Source organism: Crocuta crocuta, unplaced genomic scaffold (genome assembly GCF_008692635.1).
Source record: "Crocuta crocuta isolate KB4526 unplaced genomic scaffold, BGI_CrCroc_1.0 scaffold57, whole genome shotgun sequence".
Classification (NCBI taxonomy): domain Eukaryota; kingdom Metazoa; phylum Chordata; class Mammalia; order Carnivora; family Hyaenidae; genus Crocuta; species Crocuta crocuta.
Genome location: NW_027532163.1, coordinates 5,547,720 through 5,571,001, shown reverse-complemented (window position 1 = coordinate 5,571,001; position 23,282 = coordinate 5,547,720). Strand labels below are relative to the sequence as shown.

Below are 23,282 nucleotides of genomic sequence, written 5' to 3'. Positions count from 1 at the left end.
TTTTACGCAAGATCTGGTAATTCATTAACCCATCTGGCTGCAAACCCTGAATGAATAACTTGCAGTAGTAATGGAGATGGGCAGGTCTACAAGGTAATAGTGTTTAGAATCTCAGACTATGCAAATTATTCTGTCACTTTGGAACAGAAAAGGCACAAAAGTATCTCCCATCATTGTTTTGGGACAAATGGTGTAATGGATAAGAAGCCATTTATCTTCATAAAATTTTGCCCTTGCCAAGAATAAGAGCATGTGTTTCATTGTCTATCTCTCTTCCCCTTTCCCTAGCTCTCCTCCTAGCTAGCTACTTGTAAGTCAGCATCTATGTCAGGCTACAGGACAATACAGTATCCTGCTTTGTTTTCAAAACTATATCTCAGAGCATACAGTCTTGAAAGTAACCTCACAGGTAGAAGAAGAAGGAGGAGGAGAAAAAGGAGAAATGGTCCTTACAAAATTGTTTCACATCACAGACAATTCATTTCATAAAACCCACAATAAAAGTTTTCATTGCTAAAAGAATAGACACATAATTATAGAGACAAATTAACCTTGTTAAAAACGTGAAGCCTGGGGTAGGGAACAGTAGAAGAACAATTTGGCTCTCTGTTTAACAACATGATCTTTAAAGTCCATCTTTTAATCTGCCTTGTGTGTTGATCTCATTCAGACGTGAGCCATCTGCTGGGTTGTGTCTCCATGACATCGCATATAGGACAGGGGGACATGGACAAATAGACACAACATATGTGTAAGGTCACTATACAAGCACACACCGTAGCTATGCAAATAAACAGTGTGTCCAATCCAGCATCCTGAATCTTGATTACTTTAACCTACACTTAATATCTTTCAAGTAAATCCAAGAGGCAATGAGCCACTTTTTCCTGATTCCTCTCTAGGTTTACCTCCTTGTGAATGTGGGTCTCCACTTTTCGGGCTCCAAAGAAGCCTAGGCAGAGTCATTTTTAGTTAAGAGTCATTTTTTGCTAAATGATCCACTTAAATGAATCCAGACGATGGGGTACACCTAAGCTATGCCCATAAAATGGCTCACCCACATCTGAGAACACCTAGAGTATCCGGCATGAAATAATTGGTCTCTACTCAAAAAAACACAAAATGGTACATTCCACAATCATTGTGCCCAATTAAACATATAGATTCTCACTTTCCTAATTGCAAATGGCTAAGGACTGGATTGACTTCCATGAAAAACAGCAGCCAACTTCATCCCCTGTAACCCCAACTTACATTAACAAAAGCAGCTACCAGGAGAGTTCGTGATGGTGAAAGATGGCCATGTAACCAGCACCTGTGAGCGACTTACTATTTATTAGTGGGAGTTGATGCCAGTAGACATAGCCGTGTGGGTCAGAACTCCTGAGCCTTATTTTTCCAATGGTCAGCATAATGGCAGGGAGGAAATAGGGTGATAAACCAGATGTTCCCAAGATAAGGCAGATGTTATCAAGGCAAGAAGTCTAAAATAGTCTTTAACCAAGGTGTGTAGATGACCACACACACACACACACACACTCTTTAGTCTCCCTCAAGATAAGCCGACAGTAGAGTTCGAAAATAAAGTAGCACACAGGCTGGGTCAGATTGTTGCTTCCTGATTTGTGACTCTCCAAGATGAACATCTAACTGATTTATACCCAGAATTTGGAATTTTGTGGTAGATTACAAAGGCAAAGATAAGTACAACATAAATTTTTTAAATACTCCATAAGTCTCCATGAGTTTCAACATTTTTCAATGTTCTTATGTTACAGCCAATTATCTCCCCACTTAAACGGCTATTATTTTCTTCCTTGAAGTTGATGTTCTCCGTTAAGTGTCATTGCCAAGTGTGGCAAAAATCTGGTTGGGGGCTGTAAATTTCATTCAAATGACAAACATTTATTGATTGCAAATGGGAAATCCCAGAAATCTCAAAGAAGTGATTATTGTAAACTAATTCAGCGTCTCCAAATAACAAAGGGAAATTTATTCTCCTGATGATTAAATTAAGGTGAGGTTGCTTTGACGCATATTTTTTTCTCTGTTGTTTTGTTAAAATTCCAAGAGGTTTGCCATTCATAGAAAAGTCTGTCTGACCACAGGCACAGTCAGGAGCAGGAATTCATTACCATGGAAGGCTGCAGAATTTCCTCCAAGGAGACAAGTGAAAAAAAGCAGACACCACGTAAATTTGTGGATTGGGTTAAATATGTTCTATCCCGAGGCAGCAGAGAGATGGAGAGCCCCTTTGTAAAATGACTCACAAGTCTTAAGAAACTACTTCGGCTCCTAAAGGTGAGTAGAAGCGTAACCAGGACGATATCCGTGAAGTTCTGGGTCTCTTCGGAATAGTTTTGAGTTCGCATTCTTTGCCACCTCCCTCTCTAGCCTAACTCACATTCATCAGGGCTGATGGAATTTTCCTTCAAGGTGCTTCAAGTCTTTGTTCCCTGGACACTATCCCCTCTGCTGTCACCTTGTCCCTTCCCTGCACCTGCACTGCATGGGGTTTGAAATGCAGCAGGGCTGGCTGTCCGATTTCTTCTACTTTCTGCTCATCCACAGCTCTTACAACTACCAGAATGAACACCCTTATATACCATCTCCATTATAGGGCTCTCCTGCTAGAAATCTTCACTCGCACCCCAATCCCTACTATGTAAACTCTAAACACTCCCAACTAGGTTCTCATGGACTGCCATAATTCTGTACCCAGCCTAAATCCAAGCCTACTTCTCCCACTCTTATGTTCCCATCAGTGTATATTTTACTTTGGGGGAATCCAGCGCCTCACTTTTATACCCCCTGCACAAAAACACTTCACTCTTATTCTCTTATTAGCCTTGGTGATGTTATTCTTTCAGCTTCTCTCCTTAGCTAGGACACACACACACACACACACACACACGTATACGCACATATATAACATACATAATTTACTAATATAATATGTAACCCCATGTATTTAAATATATATTTACACATATACATGAATATATAGTCTTACCTTATTTAATTGCTAATCTATAAACATATACATGTATACATACATATGTGTACGTAGTCTTTCATTGTTTGCTTAATTGTTTCACATTTCTTCATTTTACCTACGAAATTAGGCTTAAGGCTCTTTAGGAAATAGATCCTTTCTGCTTTATATGTAATCTTCACATTACCTAATACAATTCACATCATCAATAAATACATGATGGTCCATTCATTCATTATGTTGCAAATATTTCTGAGCACTTCCTTTCTGATGTTTTCTAACAAAACATCTAGAAAAACTTCAGGGAACAAGACAAGCAAGGCCCTTGCTCCCAAAATATTCATAATCACTTGAATAGCCAATTTTTTAACTCTTTGATAAGTACATAGTATACACCCATTTTAGAGAAAAAAATGAGAACACAACTGAAAGTCACAAGGAGAAATACAAAATCATTTACATTCTCGCCAGAATAAGTAAGTGTTCTTGAAAGCTTCCAATCATAATTCCCTTATTAGCATGATAGGACACCTTAGGAACAGATAACAGGAAACTACCCCCACTCTGACTCCCACAAAAGTTCACAGTATCAGACCTTACCCAGAGTCCCCATAATCACCTGACATGAATGCTGGCTGCAGCTGTGAGCCCTCCTCCGCCCATTCGCAAAGGCAGGCCTCAGACCATATTATGAGTAACGACCTAGAGACAACTACATTCTCACTTGCCATGTTGTAAAGAACTCCAAGTAGCTGCATGCAGAGGGAAGAGACAAATGAATGAAAGATGCTCGTTCAGTTGCATCAAGGAGGCATCAAAAGCAGATGTTCAAATAAAGAAGGGACAAGGTGGCTCACATTGACCCAGGAGGACCAATGTGCTACTTAAACCAATCCCGTGCCACCCATCCTTACACACTGCCATGCTGTAAAAGTACTCCTTTATTCTCCTCCTTCAAACAATGCACAAAGGCAAGAGAGGGAAGGAAGTTATGTTGCAATATTCTGAAACATAAATCTTGCTGCCAACTGATCCAGAGTTAGCATCCTGTTTTCCTGACACATGGATTAGATTCACAGGAGGCTGCACCTCTAAAAGCCTGCGTCCTGTTTTTTTCTAAGTAGCTTCTGAATAATACCTGAGCACCTGCATTTACACCTCCAACATAGGTTGTACAAGCAGAGACAGCTGCCGGTGTGTCCAATTTCTCAATCGACGGGGACAACTGCGTGTTGGCACCGCTTGCTCTCACGGGGGAATTCACTCTTTCCCAAACTGTGACATTCAATGACATTCTTCTTTTCTTCTCAAGTCAGACAAAAATTAAACTTAGAGTCAAATGTACGAAAGAGGCCAAAGAAAGGAATTTCTATTTACTCGTGAGGTTTGGACATTCTGGTATACTATCTAAACGACCCGTGTCCTATCTGTATCTCTAAATACCCCTTCGCTTTCTGCTTTGGTTAGAATTCAGAAACCCTGTGGCCAGTTTCCAGGGGTGTTATCCATGTGGTGCTTGAGTCAGGGAAAGTGTTTCACTCCTCGGTGCCTTATTTTATTCTGAGAATCTGAGGTAGATAATGCTTGTTATTGGTAGATCAGGGGTGGCGGAAACCAGGACTGTTTGGTTTGCTCAAGTACAAGGACTTCACAAATGTGATGAGGCAGGGCTTTGAGAACTGGAAGAAGGTGAGCACGGGTAAAGTCCGCGGGGAGAGGCTTAAAGGCACAGGCCCTGGGAAGGGCTTCAGGGAGATGCAGGAAACTTCACAAAGCTGGGGCCCTTCAAGGGTTGCTGTGTTGCGTGTGGACCTTCCTCACAGGGGAAGACAAAATTTTTGAATTCCACCTATGCTCCACACACACTTTTTTTCTTTCCTGTTATAGAAAAGATGTCTGAGTTTAACGCTAGAGGGCAAAGAGTAGAGGCATTCTGGCTGTATGCAAATGTTCAGGAAGCTGCGGCCGTGTGTCACAGTATTGCCACATATGGCCTTACCCTTTGCACAGACAAAGAAGAATGAGTTTTGTGACATCAGAGAAAACTGTTACAGTTATCTAAATGGTCACTTCTGCTGTTGCTAAGAGAATTCCTGACATCCCAGTCCCAAGGCTCTGGGCATCTCCCTAATTTTATATGGCTTCTGATTTTTTTTACATATTTTTTGAATGTTTATTTTAGTTTTGAGAGAGAGCACGAAGGGGGGAGGTGCAGGGAGGGGGGCAGGGGGGGAGACACAAAATCTGAAGCAGGCTCCAGGCTTCACACTGTGAGCACAGAGCCTGATGTGGGGCTCAAACCCACAAACCGTGAGAAGGTGACCTGAGCTGAAGCTGGGCACTTAACCGACTGAGCCACCAGGTGCCCCAGCTTCTGATCCTTCATATCCTGTATCTTAACTATGTTGTCTCTCTGAAAGCTGACCAGTCGTCTTTAGCATTTTACAAAAGGGAATTTCAGTGACTTTCTTTTTTTTTAGGGTTTCTCAGCCTCAGCACTCTTATCATCTGGGGCCAAATAGTTCCTTGTTGCGGGAAGCTGTGCTGTGTGTGGTCTCTACCCACGAAATGCCAGGAGCATCTTTTTGCCTTCAGTCCTAAAAATCAAACATATCTCCAGACACCGCTAAATGTCCCTTCGGGGGCAAAATTGCTTTCGGCTGAGAGTCACTGGTTTAAAATGAGCTAATGAGAAATTAAATTAAATGAACCTTGTGTTTTGGAGCATTGAAAACAATCCTACCAGTGATAGAAAGTTATACAGAGAAGCAAAAGGGGTGTCTTCGTGGAGATTAAAGCATCTATATATAACTAGTTGCTGAACCAAGTCTCCTCAAGGTGTAAATGAGAAGTACCTCATGCAGGAGCCGCAACATGAAATATGGGGACACAAGGTCATGGGGAAGGGATTTTTTTGAAACTAGCCCACCAGGGAGGCACTGACTCCCACACCATGACCCCCACCCCCGCCTTTTAGTTATTCCGTAGCCATCACCTACAAAATGCATGGCAATCGCCCAAAATGGAATACCGATTTTTAGATAAGAGGTCTACGGAGATGGACATTTTTTAAAGTACTGTTTATTTAATGCAGCATGACTTAAAACGGGCCTGTCGCCTGACGAGTGTACTGAATGAGGAATGTTCAATTTACCAGTTCTAACCAGCCAAGTCCTCACATGAACTTTCAAAGACCCGGCTGAGAAGCCCGGGAACTGTAACTAACCGCAGACGTTCAGTGCCTTTTCTCCCCAGCCTTCACTCCCCCACCTTGAGTCCTCTTCCAAGACTCTGTTCAGACATACTAGAAACTCTCAGCTGTGGACAGAACCCACAGGCACCTCGGCTCCCCAGCTATCCCTGCTTTCATGTCAACCGACACTGAAAGGAACGAGTCTGTTCTATTTTTAAATATATTCAGTAAAGCAGCAGCTTGATATGTCTTTGTAAAGGATGGTTGTCACCCAACCTCACTGGTACTCTATTTTTATCAGTGATACGGTCTTGGAAGTCAGATCAATTTGGGGTTGAAATCCCTGGTCTTTATTTGTCAACTGTGTGATTTTGGGAGAATCGCTTCACCTCTCTGAGACTCGGTGTCTGCCTATGGAAAATGGGAACACTAATGGTACCTAAAGAATAGGTTGCTTTGAGGGATATGTGAGATGACACATATACAGCACAGAGATTTCAAAAACTTGGCCATTGTTGTTATTGCTCTTACTGTTTTTAACATTACTACAGTCAACACTTATTCGTCAACCCACATTTATTCAACACCTTCTGTGTGCTGGGTGCTGAAAAAACTCAGTAAATATTGTAAAATTGGTTTTCTTAATGACTCAATAAACATTTATTCAGTGCTTTTTATGTGCTGGGTGCTGGAAAAACTCAATAAATATTGTAAAATTGGCTTTCTTAATGACTTGAGATTTCAACCAAATACATTGAAGTTTAAGAATGTTTCTGCTGGTGGGATAAAAAAAGACATTTAAAGTACTTTACATGGAGCCTGGCACATGTCAGGGAGAAGATGTTAGACGATGATGGCAGTGCTGGTAGTTGTGATATTGAAAGCTAGTTGGCTTGACAATCTTTATTCAATTCATTTGCCCGACTGCTCAATGTTTGTCCCTACAAGAAACCATTTCTTCTTAAGTAAATGAGTGCTGATCTTGTAAGAAAGAACTTCTTTTTTTCAAAGTAACACTTTAATAGGAGTAGATTAACATTCCTTATTATAGGGTAGGCTTATAATAAGAGTCTGGAGGCTGGGAGGTAATTTTCCCTGTTGAAAGGTAAGCGAATTTTTACTAATTTGTAAGTAAATATTAGAATAGTTGGGCCTAGACATTTCTATACTGTAGAGAAATCAGAGGTATGATCAAAAAATAACAATAATGAAACTACCCACTAACTTTGTGAGACAAAGGTAGATGTCTAATCTCATGGATAAAAAAAATGCATTCTTTTACATTTCACATTAATTTACATCAGGCACTTTTCTGTGGGAAACAGACAGGAACAAACAGGTTTAGACTTTTGTTCTTCTTTGTCACTAAAACTTTCACAACCCCTTAGTATTTCAACACAGGGTAACGCACTCTGTTAGGGGCCCTTAGCCCCCCAGTTCTCAAAACAACAACAACAACAAATCCACTTATTTTCACACTGTTTTTCCATAAAATAGGAAGGGCCTACCTGTGATAAGAAGTCTTTTGATGACAGCAAAGTAAGAAGCCATTATGCTTTCAGGCCAATAATGATATTATGGCTCAAGTCAAGTTCAATGAGAAGTTAATTTTCGCCAAGGGATGCCCTTACCTCAAATATGTTTGAAGGCTCATTGTTGTACTGATTGGATATTATTTCTGATTGGTCACTGCACCACTTGAGTCCACCCAGAAAGCTGTCTGTATCCAAGTCGTTCACGTCTAGTTCAGAAAGGTCAAGTTCAGGAAGATCTGGGCAAAGAGGCTGGTCTTCACCAACCAGAGCAGCACACTGCAGGAGGCAGGGGGAAAAAAAAGCTTTCATTAACTGCAGGAATTTATTAAACTGCAATAGCATGTGATAGGAATTAAGCCTGGTTAATTCAACCACACCACCAAAGCTGGTTTCCAGGGTTTTAACCACCAGGAAAAAAAAAAAAAAAATCCTAAATTCCTTTACTGACTTTGCTCTCAAAGAATACTTTGCCTGATCCATTCCATCCAAATTTCTACCTCCAAAGTCATGGTAAAGGCCATGTTTCTGTGAAGCCTTCTCTGATTCTTCCAGTTAGAAATCAACTTTTTGATGGTTAGCACCGAATGAGCTTCAACTTGTTTTCCAGTTACCTCTGGGCAAAATTTTACTCTACCCTAAGAGTATAATCTCTTTGAGGGAAGCATACAAATTTGATTTTACCTTGGAATCATTATCACACATAATGGAAACAAAATAAGCAATTGTTAAATGAAAAATAAAAGCATAAGAACTCTACTAGGAAAACTTTCTCCATTCACACTCATTTTAACCATTATAATCCACATAATTCATTTAGCAACTAATGATGCAAGTCCTTTAACTTGTCTATGGTTCTCTTAAATTATTACTTAAATCTTGTAACTTGACTTTTCATGAGCCACAGCACTTCATCTTGAACAGGTCAAAAGCAAGTTCCTTGAGATAAGGACAAAAGTCATAGTTTTTCTATATGATCTTTACATCTTTTATAAGGTTTAACTTATAAGTCAAGTGGGGAGAGTTGTATGACTGGGATCACTTGACATCTAGAAAGAAAAAACCATGATAGTGCTCGACAACCATTTTTTTTTTTTTTACATCATTTATGCATTCCTAACCTATGCTCTGAGTGAATTCAAAAGAACTATTCTTCAGAGTTTGTCAATGATTTCAATATAGTGAGAGGTTTAAAATAGACCATACTATGACTGGGCCATTTGTCAGCAAGGCTATTTCAGATTGGAATAGTCTTTTACTCCCTTGCATGGAGTAGGTGGCCTTTTAATTGTCCTACACTGTGGCTTTTTGAAAGAAGTGGCCCACCTTATCAAAGAGGTGGTCTTCTGACATCAAATCAGCAATCTGACTGCTAATTTCCTCACGGCATACTGTGAAGAACCCTGCAGAAGTTTCCAACTGCAGGGCTCTGGTGATACCAGAGCCAGAAGGACTTAATCCACATGGAAGCCAAGGTGTCTACATCAGAGCAGGCACGCACTCTGAAGTGGCACCCTCATGACCCTACCTTCCAAGGTCAGGAGAGATGCTGTGGCGTTGTTCACATCCAGGCAGCAGTGGGCCTGAAGCTCAAGATCCTGCTTGACATTTAGGTTTTGAATAAAATAAGTTTTATGCAGATTTTTTTTTCTACCTCAAGCACCCCTGTCATCCCTGGCAGGCTACATTACACGGGTCATATGCAGCCGCACGATCGTAAGCACCATGCTGAGAAGTAGGTACTGTGTAATGGAGTCAGCAGCTGGTAAGGGGAGGCTGGGAGCAGCCTGAAGATGACTGTGATTCTTCCCTAAGACCACCGGGCCCCAGTGAGACCCCAAACTGCAGGCACAAAGGTAATGCAAAAAGAAAAGGCAATCCTCTCCATCTGAACTCTTTCCTTATCATTTTATTGGTCATTCCATTTTTATTATCCGAGTTAGCCCAAAGTTGCAGATCGGTGTACTTGACTAGGTTTATAAGTAAGCGGAGGCTGGGCTGCGGGGAAGATTTTGTCCTGGGACCATGTTTGCATTTTGTTATGGGTGTAACACTTCCCAGTCCCGATGCTAGCTCACACTGCTTATCCCCCAAGTACAGACACACCCTGTTAACTCTTCCACAACACAATCAGTTCAGATACGAGGGGATCACTTTTTCAGTGGCACAAAACTCACAAGGATTTCATTGAGGGAGAGCCCTTAAACAAAAAAGAATAAACAACAAAAACAGCAACAAAAAGGAAAATGAAGGTGGAAAACACAAGGGCTTTACATCTGGCTTCAGTGCCTGTCGTGGAGAACATAACTTAGAAACTGTGCTTTGGAATGCTGGCGTGTCCTACCGAGTGGTGAACAACTTCTTGCCTTCTCTCTCTAAAACTTCCGACTCCAGGCATGGCTTGTTCCAAAGCCTTCGCCCTTGCAGGTATGTGCATTTTTAAGGAACTTCTGAAAACCAGTCAAAAGACCAGATCAGTTCTGGCATTTTTCTCTGCTGTCACTCACACATTCCTTTCTTCTTCTTCTCTTTCTGGCTCAGCTTTGCTCCTATGTTATGGCTGAAAAGGTGCGTGTGCTCTTGCCCATGTTGACATGCTAATAAAATCAGTGTTTCTGAATGTGGCATTATCCCGATAATCTAAAACACATTAGTGGTAGCAGGTGTTCCTGTTATTAATTTATATTTGGCCTTTGGATGATGCCAGACTTAACAGTCCGAGCCCTGTAACTGTCCTCATCTGACATGCTGGTATTTACGGCTTCCCTATACATCTGTAACAGGTGTGCTTTCTCGCAGTTACATCCTACTGTCTCTTTCCAACTATGACAGCTATTTCACAACCGTAGCCTTAATTTTATAATAAGATTTAAGAGGATAAAGCAGTCACTAAACACAAAAGGCTAATTATTGTACGTTTTTTCACCCCAACAGACTTTTCTCTTAGTTAAGGAGCAGACAATAAATTAGCTTAACTGCACTGATGATAATGAATCATCATAATTAAGTATAATTCTCCATTAACCTTTTGGAGGTTTTTGTGCCATTGATGGTAAATTTTAAAGAGAGAGAGAAGAAAGAGTGGACTTGGCCACATTAATTATATTAATGAAAAAAGAATTCTTACTTCTTAGAAAAAAAATTAGTGAGAACAGGGAAAAGGGAATAGGGCTGTGGATGGGGCGGGGGGGGTTGTCGTGCAGTAAAGAATGACAGTCTTAGTGGCGGCTATGTCATGTGAATTGTCTCTATCAATCTTGGTAACCTTATTGTACATCACCTTCATTAAACTGTAAAACACTTGGGACTCGGAGTAGCTACAGTGATATAGGCCTTTATTAACCACTGTGCTGTCCCGTCATTATGTGCAAAAGGGCATAATACGTTTTAGGATGACAGCAAACATTAATGATTCAAAAAACGAAAGCTGCCCATGCTACCTGCTGCTCGTAATATGTTAGACTGGCCGAGGTGATTCCCAGAGCTGTAGCCGCCAAGGCACGGCTCCTCGCAGCTCGCTGCTCCAGTGCAACAGAGAGGCGACTGGCCAGTCTCAGCCGACAACTCAATCCACGGCTGGACACCGAGCCCGGGGAACTCACCTCCTTCAGAAAAACATAAAAGGGCCACCGTTCTAAATGGCGCTGAGGCTGACTCGAAAATGACTACAGGAATTCCAGTGATTAAAAGAAATCCTCCATATTCCCAGATCAACTCTCAACAGCATCCAGAAGAAGACATGATGGAAAAATGAAACTACAGCCGCTGAGACCCACACTGCCAGCCAGACAACCAGCCACAGGGCGCTCCAGCTACCCCGAGACAATTAGGACTTTGAAGCCACTTAGAGCCCTGACTTAGAGCGACGGGACATAGGAATTAGCCATCTCTAGCCCACCTTACCGAGAAATCACAACAAGATAAGGACAATCAGGATCCGCAAGAACCATCTGCCAAGGCAGGAGAGGGCAACCGGAGCCAACATGTGCAAACCCAGGAAAGAGTTAAGGAGTCAGGGCATGCCAGGCTAGATCGGAGAAATGCATTCGCAGACGGCCCCGGCCAAATTATTTTCACTTTAGATGTGTATCGCCGCACCACATGGACATCTTATTTAATCAAATCACGTGTGGCTCTCGGTCCTCCCCCTCACCCTACGTGGCCCCGGCTACCCAGAGGGAGCCCTGGCAGTCCTCTGCGGGAGTCATTGTTAGCTGCTCTCATCTCCCGTGCAATGCAATTGGGCTCCATCTCGTTGCAGTCCACAGAAAGTTTTGCTTCTTTCCCAAGTTGCCCAAACTTTCCGAGAACATTCCATTGTGTTGAATGCAAACATGCCACGGTCCTCCGTCCCCCCCGTTAGTCACTGTAGGCTCCAGAGATTATGAGGAAACGGCTTTCTTTTCTCCCCGTGTATGAATTGTGGCCAGCAGAGACTGTGGAATTGATGTATTGCCGTCTATTTTTACACAAGCAGCGAACAGCCCCACACACAGCCCTGCATAAACTCCTCTCTCCGGCTTCAGGCAGCTCTCCGTGGTACAGAGAGATTTAACCATTGGCTTCCCTGCCACCGACGCTAATGGAAAACCTTGCAGCGTAAGGCATGTATATATATATTTTTTATTTGCTGACCAAATCTTTCAGCCACATATAGGTGTTTTAAAGGGATCAGCTCTGTTGTTTTGTGTGCTGTGGGGAAAGCAATCTAAAATNAGAGACAAAACTGACTATATTTGAGCACATCCATTTTAATATTTTTATCTTCATCTTATTATAAATAGAAATGGCAGTTTTCCAACCAGGCCACTAAACACCACTGGAAAGACTTCAGCTTCTGATTCATATCAATATCTTCGAGCATAAATATTGCATATGAGTAGAAACAGAGCCAAAGGCACATGGAAAGAGTTTCCAACTGCAACAGATATGGGTGACAGCAGCTAAGCTTTGATTTGCTCAAGGCATCTCAGAGCCACCTTAAAATAGCAAACTTATTGGAGTTAAGATAAGATTGAGATTCCCTTCCAAAAGCTTCTGCTCGGGATACTTTCCTGCCTCCTCGCCTTGTCCAAGCCCTTCCCCCCTTACAGGAATAATTGCATCGGGAGGGAAGCTTCGGTCCCGGCTGCAGTGCCGAGCCCAGCCCCAGCTCACCTCGATGTCACTCCATACAGAGTCCTGGTTGCACATGTCCCACGCCATCCAGCTCCTGAATGACGCCAGTCAAGCTTTTTCAACTCCAATCCACAGTGACACAGAGCACACACTCATGCAGGCAACCAGCCCCTTACTGAGAGTGAACTGAAGGCACCTGTCTTACTACAGTCCCCAGTCACATGACAAAGCTATTAAAAAGTAGGCTGGGCTGTCACTCACCCAGCCTCCCTTCTCCTGTGCAGCTTGCTGCTCAAATTCGTGACGTCACTCAAAGGCAGCCTTCTGCCTCAGTGAAGTAACGTTTAAAAAAAAAAAAAAACGAAAGAAGAAAGAAAGAAAGGAAACACTTGGACTTTTGGAGGCTTCAAGCATCATGCTGTGATTAAAGCCAGCTTTGAATGCCACAGACTCTAAACGGAGTCCTGGCCATCTAATAACTAAAATCCCCTGCAATCTTGTTTTAATTTATTTTCCTTCCAAAACAAGCAAGTGGCAAAGCTCCCTGTTTCATGACAGAGTAACCGGACTCTTAGCTAAAATGTGGACTCCCCAAGGATTCAAATACTAAGCCCTCCAGTGGGGACTCCAGCTCGGTTTGGGACTAAAGCAAGGGCTTATCACATGATGCATTTGTATGAGACATTTTCTTATTGGGGGAAGTGTTCGAAAGCAGAGAATGGGGCAGGCATTTTTTTTTTTTTTTGCTTGTTTAATAAACAAAATAGTCTGTATTTGTTAAGGTATAAACAAACTCCTCTACCCAGGAATCTGCTGTCCCCATGGCAGTAGGGAATACCAGCTCCCGAAGTGTTACTGCAATTTGCTTTGCTCCTTATAAGGAGAACAAGGAACAAAATACCACCCTTTCAGGTCCTTTCTAATTATTTCCATTTCTCTCATAGGCTCCCAGAAAACAAGTGTTAGTAAATACAGTTGCTGCCGCTGTGCTCAGATCAGCTGAGTTTCCCGGCTGCCTTTTTTTTCATACATGTACCATTTCCACCCCAGCTGCCTTAGGGTGCCTTTTTGAATAAACACTGGATTCCAACCCAAGTGCCTGTGTTGTGCAGTTTGCTTTTGAGACCAAGAATGTCCGTGGAGTAAGGGAAAAATACTGACACGCTGTTAGCAGAAATATTCATTTCTTGAGTTTTTAATTTTTTTTTCAGCTTCTACCCTGAGACAATGAAGGCTAATGCAGGTGCACTGTTTTATGATGACATACATACTGAATACATAACAAACTCAAGGCACTTGATATCCGCCGAGAAACACTTCCCATAACACAACAGTGGTCTGATTTAACCCTTCCAAGTTCTAGGGAGACATACACGTGTATATAATTTTGTGAATACATATATTTTTAATATAATTTTAAACCCAATATACTTTTAAAATCAGTTCAATTCTTTTACTTGATAATAACTTCTCTGGGAAAAAAAATCCCCCCGGAATCTAAACATAATTTTAAAGCACTATTAATTTAATCTCCTGTTCTACTAAGGTTAATTTATTGTGTTCTCTCTTGTCCATCTCTTTCTAAAGAAAAAAAAAGAGTGGGGTTTTGTTCTGGCACATTTTAACTGTAAAGTTGCACTGATATTAAAGGTGAAAGGAAGAAAAATCAAACAAAAATCAAACTGTTTGTTCTCTCAGACCACACATGTTATAAGGTATTTTTCTACTCTGAGATCTGCAACAAGTTGCCAGTAAATTCCCGAAAAATGGGATGAAATTGACAGTTTGTCATTACTGGACATAAAAAGATGGCCCAGAGCTTTGACATTTTAAGTTAGCTGAGTACATTTCACCGGCACATTTTCCTTCTTACAAATAGCGGAAAATCACTGCAGTTTTAATTTTCTAAATCAAGAAAGAACAGGAAAATACAACCTCGGGAAGGCTTTTATACATGCAATTAGTGGCATTACTCTGCACTCCCCACAAAGAAACACTAATTTTCTTCCCAATTATATTCTGATTTAATGTAAAACTACAGTAAATTATTAAAATTCAGGGCAAAGGTCACTGGCTCTACCCTCAACACAGTCAACTGTGAAATAATATTGGTCACTTGACCAAGAAGAGTTGATGTTTACTAATTATTATCAGGTGATCCCTGTGGTGATTTTTCTCTGATACTTTTAACTGTGTTCATCAAAGGTTAGGCATCCATTATATACATATATTTGTAAGTATATATATATTTAAAATTCTGTTCACATATTTTAAAGAAATTCTTTACACTGGAACATTTTGTATGATTATTTTTGATATTTTAACCTGCCCACGTTGTGCTGTTGGGGTTTTCTTATTTGTCTACTTACCACCTAATTCCACTTTTTCTTTATCAAATCAGCACATTCACTGAAACCACAGATGGTTTTATACACATTTTCTTTTCCCTTCACCATCACAATGAGGGTTAGCTAAGAGTCAAAATATTGACATGATTTATAAGCTACAGCACACTGCATTTCCCCCCTAAAATTTCTATTACTGTACAATTCCAAATTTAAATAGATTCTTGGGACAAATAGGAACTTCCCCTATTTTTTTTTTTTAAGTCTCAAAATTACAACTCTAACGAGAGGGATATTTTAGAGGTCTTATAATTTGGTTAATTAGCTCTTCAGATTTTAAAAATTCTCTTGTGTCCAGTTTTTTTCTTTTCTCAGGAGAACATAAATTGTTAGTTGCCCACCAACTTTGTTCTTTTCTGGCTTCCCAGGCAGTTTTATATTTCATTCTCTCTCTGCCTTGACTGTTTTTCTCTTCCTCTCTCCCTGCGACCCTCCTCATACTTCATCAACTCTGCCTCTAAGATTTCCAAATGTTTGGTTTCAATCAACAAGGATCTACTGAAATCTGACTGTGTCCACAGCAACGTATTGTCAAGACTGCCGAGAAGGCATAGGACATGGACACAAGGGAGCTGACAATTTTAGGGGATGACAGCCCTTGAAAATAAAACATAATTTGGTATGATAAAACAATGCGACTTTGCTCAATACCCAGATTCCTCTTCTCCTTAAAACACACCCTTTTTAGGTACAAGGTCCTTCCACTAACCATTACAATTCACACCCAAATCAACCCCACTTTGCCACAACAATAGAAAGAGGTATTTATTAACATCCGTTGAGTGCCCATAATGTTCCATATCTTCACAGAGCCTAGATTCCACCTCAATGGAATTTCTCCCCTCACTAGCTCTGTTAACGTTTCCCAAGACTCGGACATTAGTGAAAGCAAGCGATCTGGCCTCAGTTGATAACAAGAGAGAAAATAAACCTTCGAGACGATAATTCCATTCCATAACCAAAATATTTGACAAAGTACGTAACGTTTCCCCACCACTGCCCCAAACTATAGGCTTTTCCCACCCTCTCTGTTTCAGACAATTGCCACTTAAAAAATAAACACAATCAAACTCAAATTCCCAGGTAGACAACAGTAAAGATAATTTGTTTTAATATCATTATTGCATATAGGTGAGAACTCAGAAGTAAAGAGCACCAGTGTAAAATATCTTTGCCCCTTTGTTTTTTTGTAAACTTAAATAGACATATAAGGACAAATTAAAGGCTGAAACTTATAAGGAAACTTGGAAAAGAAAACATATATAGCAGGGCTTATACGAGCTTGACATTAAGATCAGCATTTTATATAGCATTTTTCAATCAATTATGGCCCTCAAAACTACTCAATAAATATTATCTGTATGCTCATTTTATAACTGAGAAAAAATTTAAAAAGAAAGAATGCAAGGGTTTAGATAGCAGCTGAAAATGGCATAGAGATCTCTGAAAACCCTTCTAGGAAGAACTGGAGTTTCATACATAAGAGTAATATTCATTCCCAAGTCAAAAGCACCAGCAAAGACCCAGGGGGCAACTTTGTATCCACAAGAGTGTCTACATAGCTGGAAACCAACATTCCTGGGAATGCTGCCTGCCTCGAGCATTCTTCCAGAAAGGAAAGGGATCTGCCCAGAATTGCTAATATTTTTAAAGTTAATCATTGCTAACAGGCATTCAATTGCTTGCTTTTAATTCCTAGAGGGGCTAATTGATTCTGATACCCCATGTCAGTTTCTGAGCACATGCTCTGAGCCTCTGGGACATGTTTGAAGCTGGGGCCATGCAGGGCACCAAAGTTGGTGGCAGACAGGCTATATCAAACACCTCTAGCCTATAAACACTCTCAAATCAAATCTTATTTTGTTCAAATCTGCCATGAGGATGTCAACGTGAACAAAGCACCTTTGGGGAAACAAACTGAAGAAAGTCGCTGCACAGCTTAATGCCTCCTTGAATTCATTTGTTTATTTTTTCAAATAAACTGAAGGCGATAGACAACCTTGGCAACACATCTTTTATCCCCAATAAAACCTTCTGCAGAACAGCTCTGTGCAACTGAGTCAGCCTGTATATTTTAACACAGACCTCAGAATCTGTTCTTGCCGTTTTTCACGTTAAAGCCAAAAAAAAAAACAAAAAACAAAAACAAAAACAAAAAACCAAACCGTGAAAATTAATTTGACCTGTAGTCACTCAATTGGACTAATCTAAACATAAAGCAAAAAGTATGGTTATTAGGTCTGAAGATAAGAGATGATAAAAGGATGGTTAAAATCTGCTTTTGCCTGATATTTAATTCTGCATTTTTGTGCATCTACAAACATTTTTATTTACCTTAATTATTTCAAGTTAATTCATCTATAATGCAGTGAGTTATTGATCATATAAACAGGAAATACCCCATAGCATTATTTAGCAATATTTTTTTACTGAAATTGAAAATAAAGCATATTGTATTTTATTAAATTTGGTACAATTTAAAAATGTAAAGAGCCACTAAACTTCAGTAATGTAATAGTTTGCTGAAGAAGATATTTTTATTCCCTAAGGAACTTAGTCAAGGACCCAAGAAAACTGAGGTACATGAATTATTAAATTGAAAAAAAAATGTTAGTCAAATACTTTGGTCTGGTACTTTTTTCTAGAGCTTGGGTCCTAATGAGCTTAACTTTTCTTGATTTTAGGGAAGTAAACTGTAGTTTTCAATTAGTCTCAAAGTGGAAGAATGACATAGATGGTCTTTTTTTTTCTTTTTCTTTTTTTCTTTTCCTTTCTTCCTTTCCTTCTTTTCTTTCCTTTTCTCTTCTTTCTTTCTTTCTTTCTTTCTTTCTTTTGTTCTTTCTTTCATTCTTTCTTTCGTTCTGTTTGTCTGTCTGTCTTCCTGTCTTTCTGTCTGTATTTCTCTTTTCTCCCTACCTCCTTTTTTCTTCCTTCTTTCCTTCCTTCCTTCCTTCCTTCCTTCCTGTCTTTCTTCCTGTCTTTCTGTCTTTCTGTCTTTCTTCCTGTCTGTCTTTCTTTCTTTCTTTCTTTCTTTCTTTCTTTCTTTCTTTCTTTCTTCCTTTCTTCTCTCTCTCTCTCCCTTCTCTTTCTTTAACTCTATCAGACAAGTCTTGGAAAGGTTTGGTGATTTTGCTTTTGTTTCTGTTGTAGATTTTTCCAGTGCTTTGATATTTGAATTTAATTCTAGCAGAGCTAATATATAGCCTGAAATGTGGGGAGACAAAAAAGGAATAAATTCCTATCTAAAGAAGCAATTAGCTTAAGGTCTAAGCTAAATTTTGTAATGACTTAAATAAAATCTTATCTTATATTTGCTAGCGCCACTAGATGCAGGACTTTTGAGAAAACTTTCTTAACCAAGGACAACACTTCTAAGATTGACCTCCACATTTATTAGCTTAATCAAAAATAGATGTCAAATATTACTGGTAGGATTACAAATGGGTACAAGTGTTTCTAGAGGATAGGTAGGCAATATGTATCAAAAGTGTTAAAAACGGGCATTCCCATAAACTCAGAAATTCTACTTCTAGAAATTCATCTCAAGGGCACAACAGGGGTGTGTGTGCAAAGATTTTTTGGTGTGAGGAAAATCAATACTATGTTATTTGTATTATTGAAAACTTGAAAGCCAGGTAAATGACCAATAGTAATACATTAAATACATTATAGAGCATTATATATGTATGTGTGTATGTGTATATATGTGTGCACGTATATGTGTATACACATATGTGTGTGTATAAACACATATATATTCATATGTTTATATATTCAATGCTAACATTAAAAACTGTTGCAAAATATATTTAATGGCAAATAAGAAAGTGTTCAAAATACATTAAGGTTTAAAATTGTGTTTGAAAAAACTATAATTAAAACAAATTTACATGTCAAATTATCTCTTGAGAAAGAAAAGAGGAAGGAGTATCAGGAGAACATATAACAAGCTGGTAGTAGTGGCCAATGATATTATAAGTTCTTTTTAATTTTCTTTCCATGTATGTATGTTTTTCTGTATGTTTTAAACTTTCTGTGATGCAGATGTATAATTTTTATATATAAAATAAAATATATTCCTTTTTCAAGGAAACCTAGAAAATCAGGCTATGGTTATGCCTTCTTAATGTATAGGGAATGTAGCAAATAGAAATAGCCCCTGGCGTCCAATATAAGTCTCAAATATTTACACATGTTTACAAGGAAGCCATTTTTGTCTATCACACCAAGTGTAACCGACACTCCACTCAGGAGAAAGCCTCCGGATCAACTGGGAGAAGTTACTCTTTGGCATTCTGAGAACGCTTCTGAGCCCTGAGCTACAGGGTGAGCAAAGCTCTCAACTCGTATTAGCTTGCCTCAGAGGTGGGCCCAACCACTGGCCACCAGATCTCCCTGGCATCTGCACTTTGTTTCCCAATTTGAAATTTCATCAATTAACTTTAATAAACTTTACATTCACTTTGAACACTTTTTAAAAATGTTTTATTTATTTTTAGGAGAGAGAGAGAGACAGCGTGAGCAGGGGAGGGTCAGAGAGAGAGGGAGTCACAGACTGAAACAGGCTCCAGGCTCTGAGCTGGCAGTCAGCACAGAGCCCGACGCGGGGCTCGAACCCATGAACCGCGAGATCATGACCTAAGCGAAAGTCGGACGCTTAACCGACTAAGCCACCCAGGCGCCCCTAATAAACTTTACATTCAAAACAGTAATCATCCTTGGTAGGGTAAAGGAGATTTCAGTTACTTATACAAAAATATCTGTTAGCCATAGTTTTCCTTCCTTTCTAGCATCTAACAGAGTGTCGAAGCACATACCAAGAAAAAGTAAATGCCTTCAGAACGGTGTGACTATAAACTATTAGGAAGGTTTCTCAGGAAGAGATCTGAGCACTGTGAACAGGAAGGGGCAGTCCTGGGAGGTTTGGGAAGAGCTGTTGTGGACATTACTTCTTCCTCAGACAACGGAAATGAACAGGATGAGCAAAATGCCATCCAAGTTTCAAACCAGTGACTTGCGAGTGAACTTCTGGGATACAGTGTGTTCCCAAATGTGTAGCCACTGTGTGCACACAGGTATGTGGCACAACCCTTTTCTTGGGCAGGAAGCTCATTCTAGACCTTCCAAGTATCTCGGGGGAGGTTGACATGTCCTCTTTCCCCAGGAAGGCTCCCTATCCTCACAGGAATGAAGGCAATAATATTAGCCCCTTGGAGTTAGTGTTCACACAGTTTCATGGGCCTTTCCTGCAAATGACTCTTCCCACACTTGGGTGATCATTATTTTGACTATTAAGAATTTTCGTGGGAACTGAGATACCACCTCACGCCAGTCAGAGTGGCTAAAATGAGCAAATCAGAGAACTCTAGAAGCTGGCGAGGATGTGGAGAAACGGGCACCCTCCTACACTGTTGGTGGGAATGTAAACTGGTGCAGCCCCTCTGGAAAACAGTGTGGAGGTTCCTCAGGAAACTAACACTAGAACTCCCCTATGACCCAGCAATAGCACTGCTAGGAATTTACCCAAGGGATACAGAAATGCTGATGCATAGGAGCACATGTACCCCAATGTTCATAGCAGCACTCTCCACAATAGCTAAAACATGGAAAGAGCCTAAGTGTCCATCAACGGACGAATGGATCAAGAAGATGTGGTTTATCTATACGATGGAATACTACATGGCAATGAGAAAGAATGAAATCTGGCCATGTGTAGCAACATGGATGGACCTTGAGGGTGTTATGCTGAGCGAAATAAGTCAGGCAGAGAAGGACAAATACCATATGTTTGCACATATAGGAGGATTAGGAGGAACTTAACTGAGGACCATGGGGGAGAAGAAGGGGGGAAATGGTGGGGGAAAGGGAGAGAGGCAAACCATGAGAGACTCTTGAATGCTGACAAAAACTGAGGACTGATGGATGTGGGGGGGAGGGGGGATGGGCATGGAGGAGGACACTTGTGGGGATGAGCACTGAGTGTTATGTGGAAACTAATTTGACAATAAACTATTTGTAAAAAAATAAAATAAAATAAAATAAAGTAAAAAAAAAAGAATTTTCGTGGGAAAGGGGTAATGAGGCTGGAATCAAGCCAACTTCATGAGATTTATATTCATGGGAATAAAAGGCACAGCAAAAGGAATATAGTCTGTGGTATTATAATAGCCTTGTTTGGTGACAGATGGTAGCGATGCTTGTGACGAGCATAGCATAATATTTAAACTTGTAAATCACTGTGTTTTACACCTAAAATTAATGTAACATTGTGTGTCAACTATACTCAAATTAAAAAAAAAAAATTAAGGGATTACATGTGGCTCAAGTCTATCTGAGAGGTTGAGTAAATCTGTGGATCTTGAGTCAGCCCAACATGGAAGGAAATGGATGGTGGAAGGAACATGGGTCCTCATTCAGCTGTGTCACTAGCCCACACTTCAGGTTTGGGCAGTTCACTTAATGTCTCCAAGCCTCAGTCAAAAGAGATGGCCAGATTCAAACACATCTCAGATTCTTGCCCCCTCTCAAATGCAAGGATATGCCTGTGTGGACAGACACAGGCAACCTGGGAAGACATCTTTCCACGGAGTAAATCCCAATGTTGCACCGCACAAAGGCAAGAGTTCAGGAAGCATGTGCAAGAAGAGTAACTGGTGATCAGCTTTGCTGAAAGAGCACAGCTTCCTCACTTCCCTTGCAAGATAAGTGTTTAACTTCCTACCCATTCCAGGAAAGGAATACAGAAGAACTTATGAAATACACTACTTTCACACATACTGACTATGAGAAATCTGGCTTCTACAGACCTGAGTTTCTTACAAAGCCCAGCAGTGATTACAGCAAGTTTTCATCTTGTTTCTCATTAATGCTATTAAGAGGCCTAAGTCATGTGTGAGACCAAGTTCCTACTTGTGCAATAAAAATGAAAACCGTAACCCCCATGTGACAGTGACTATTGACTTATGCCTGCATGTAGATGTCATTTAACATACTAACGTGTGATGGTTTTACAAGAGGTATTAAAATATATTACCAGGAGAGAGAAGATTTGGAAAAGAGGAGGGATCCTGAACTTAGGGTTTTGTAAGTAGGAATAAGGTCTAGAGCATCTAGGGAAATACCCTCTGACCTCCTAATACCAGAATGCTCCCCCAGCACCGCACCCCACTTGCCCAGCTTAAATGAAGGATTCATTATATTTGGTCAAAAGAGTCCTTTTTAGCTTGAGGGAAATTACCTGCGATATTACAGCAGGGTGTGGAAAGAGAAAAGGTCATGTGCCTAAAATGTTTTATTATGGTATTATTAACAAATGGTATTATTAACAAACACATTAAACCAAGGCTGTATCACAGGATGGATGATGTATCATTGGGAGTTAATAATGTCTCGCCGTCAGCTGTTTTCTTTGTACATACAACCCAGTTTAACAGGAGGTGGAAGATCTATACTTCAGAGTCATCTGATGCCACCCAGCCAGAGATTTTCCTTTAGGGCTGAGTGAGTAGCCGCAGGCACACTAAATTCCCTAATAGGAAATTTGGAGAGAGAGCCCCAGGGACAATGGAGTAAGCCAAGTAAGACCAGGTAAATGATAAACCTCGGTGAGGACAAAGCCTTGATAAACCACCAGCTATTTTCATACAATGCTGGATGTCCAAAGAGTATTCACTAACATGACATACTTCACTTCACATTTTCCTGCACCCAGAGGAAAGAAACAACTAGAAAGCTAGCATAAGAGAGCTTCATTTGTGTGCCTGTGAATTAACTTCCAAAAGGCAGTTTGCAAGAGTTTCCCTTTCAAACAAGCCAAAAGCTTTATTACGCTTTAAGGAGACGGGGCTATCCTTTGCCCCAAGCAGATGATCAGAAAGGATTCTTATCCTCCCTCTTTTCAAGCAAAAATCTCTGACAGCTCCTAAGGTGTTAACTTTCCACCATCCGTCTTAGTGGATCCACTTCCACGTAGGACACCTAAAAATAGGCCACGCCTAACCTTTTGTACAGCCATCCAAGCTACGAAGTGGGAACCCCAA

At 40.4% G+C, this 23,282-nt stretch overlaps 1 protein-coding gene across 2 annotated transcripts in view; it reads right to left on the bottom strand.

The window, feature by feature from the left end:
• PPARGC1A (PPARG coactivator 1 alpha) overlaps positions 1-12,966 on the bottom strand; it is a 97,148-nt gene extending 84,182 nt beyond the window's left edge. For both annotated transcript variants that reach the window (XM_077776588.1, XM_077776589.1), the window contains exons 1-2: positions 12,878-12,966; positions 7,820-7,999 (exon numbers count right to left, since the gene is read on the bottom strand). In XM_077776588.1, the coding sequence (XP_077632714.1) occupies positions 7,820-7,999; positions 12,878-12,925 (228 nt within the window). In that variant the 5' untranslated portion in view covers positions 12,926-12,966. The remainder of the gene's footprint in view (positions 1-7,819; positions 8,000-12,877) is intronic.
• Between the last annotated feature and the right edge of the window lie 10,316 nt (positions 12,967-23,282).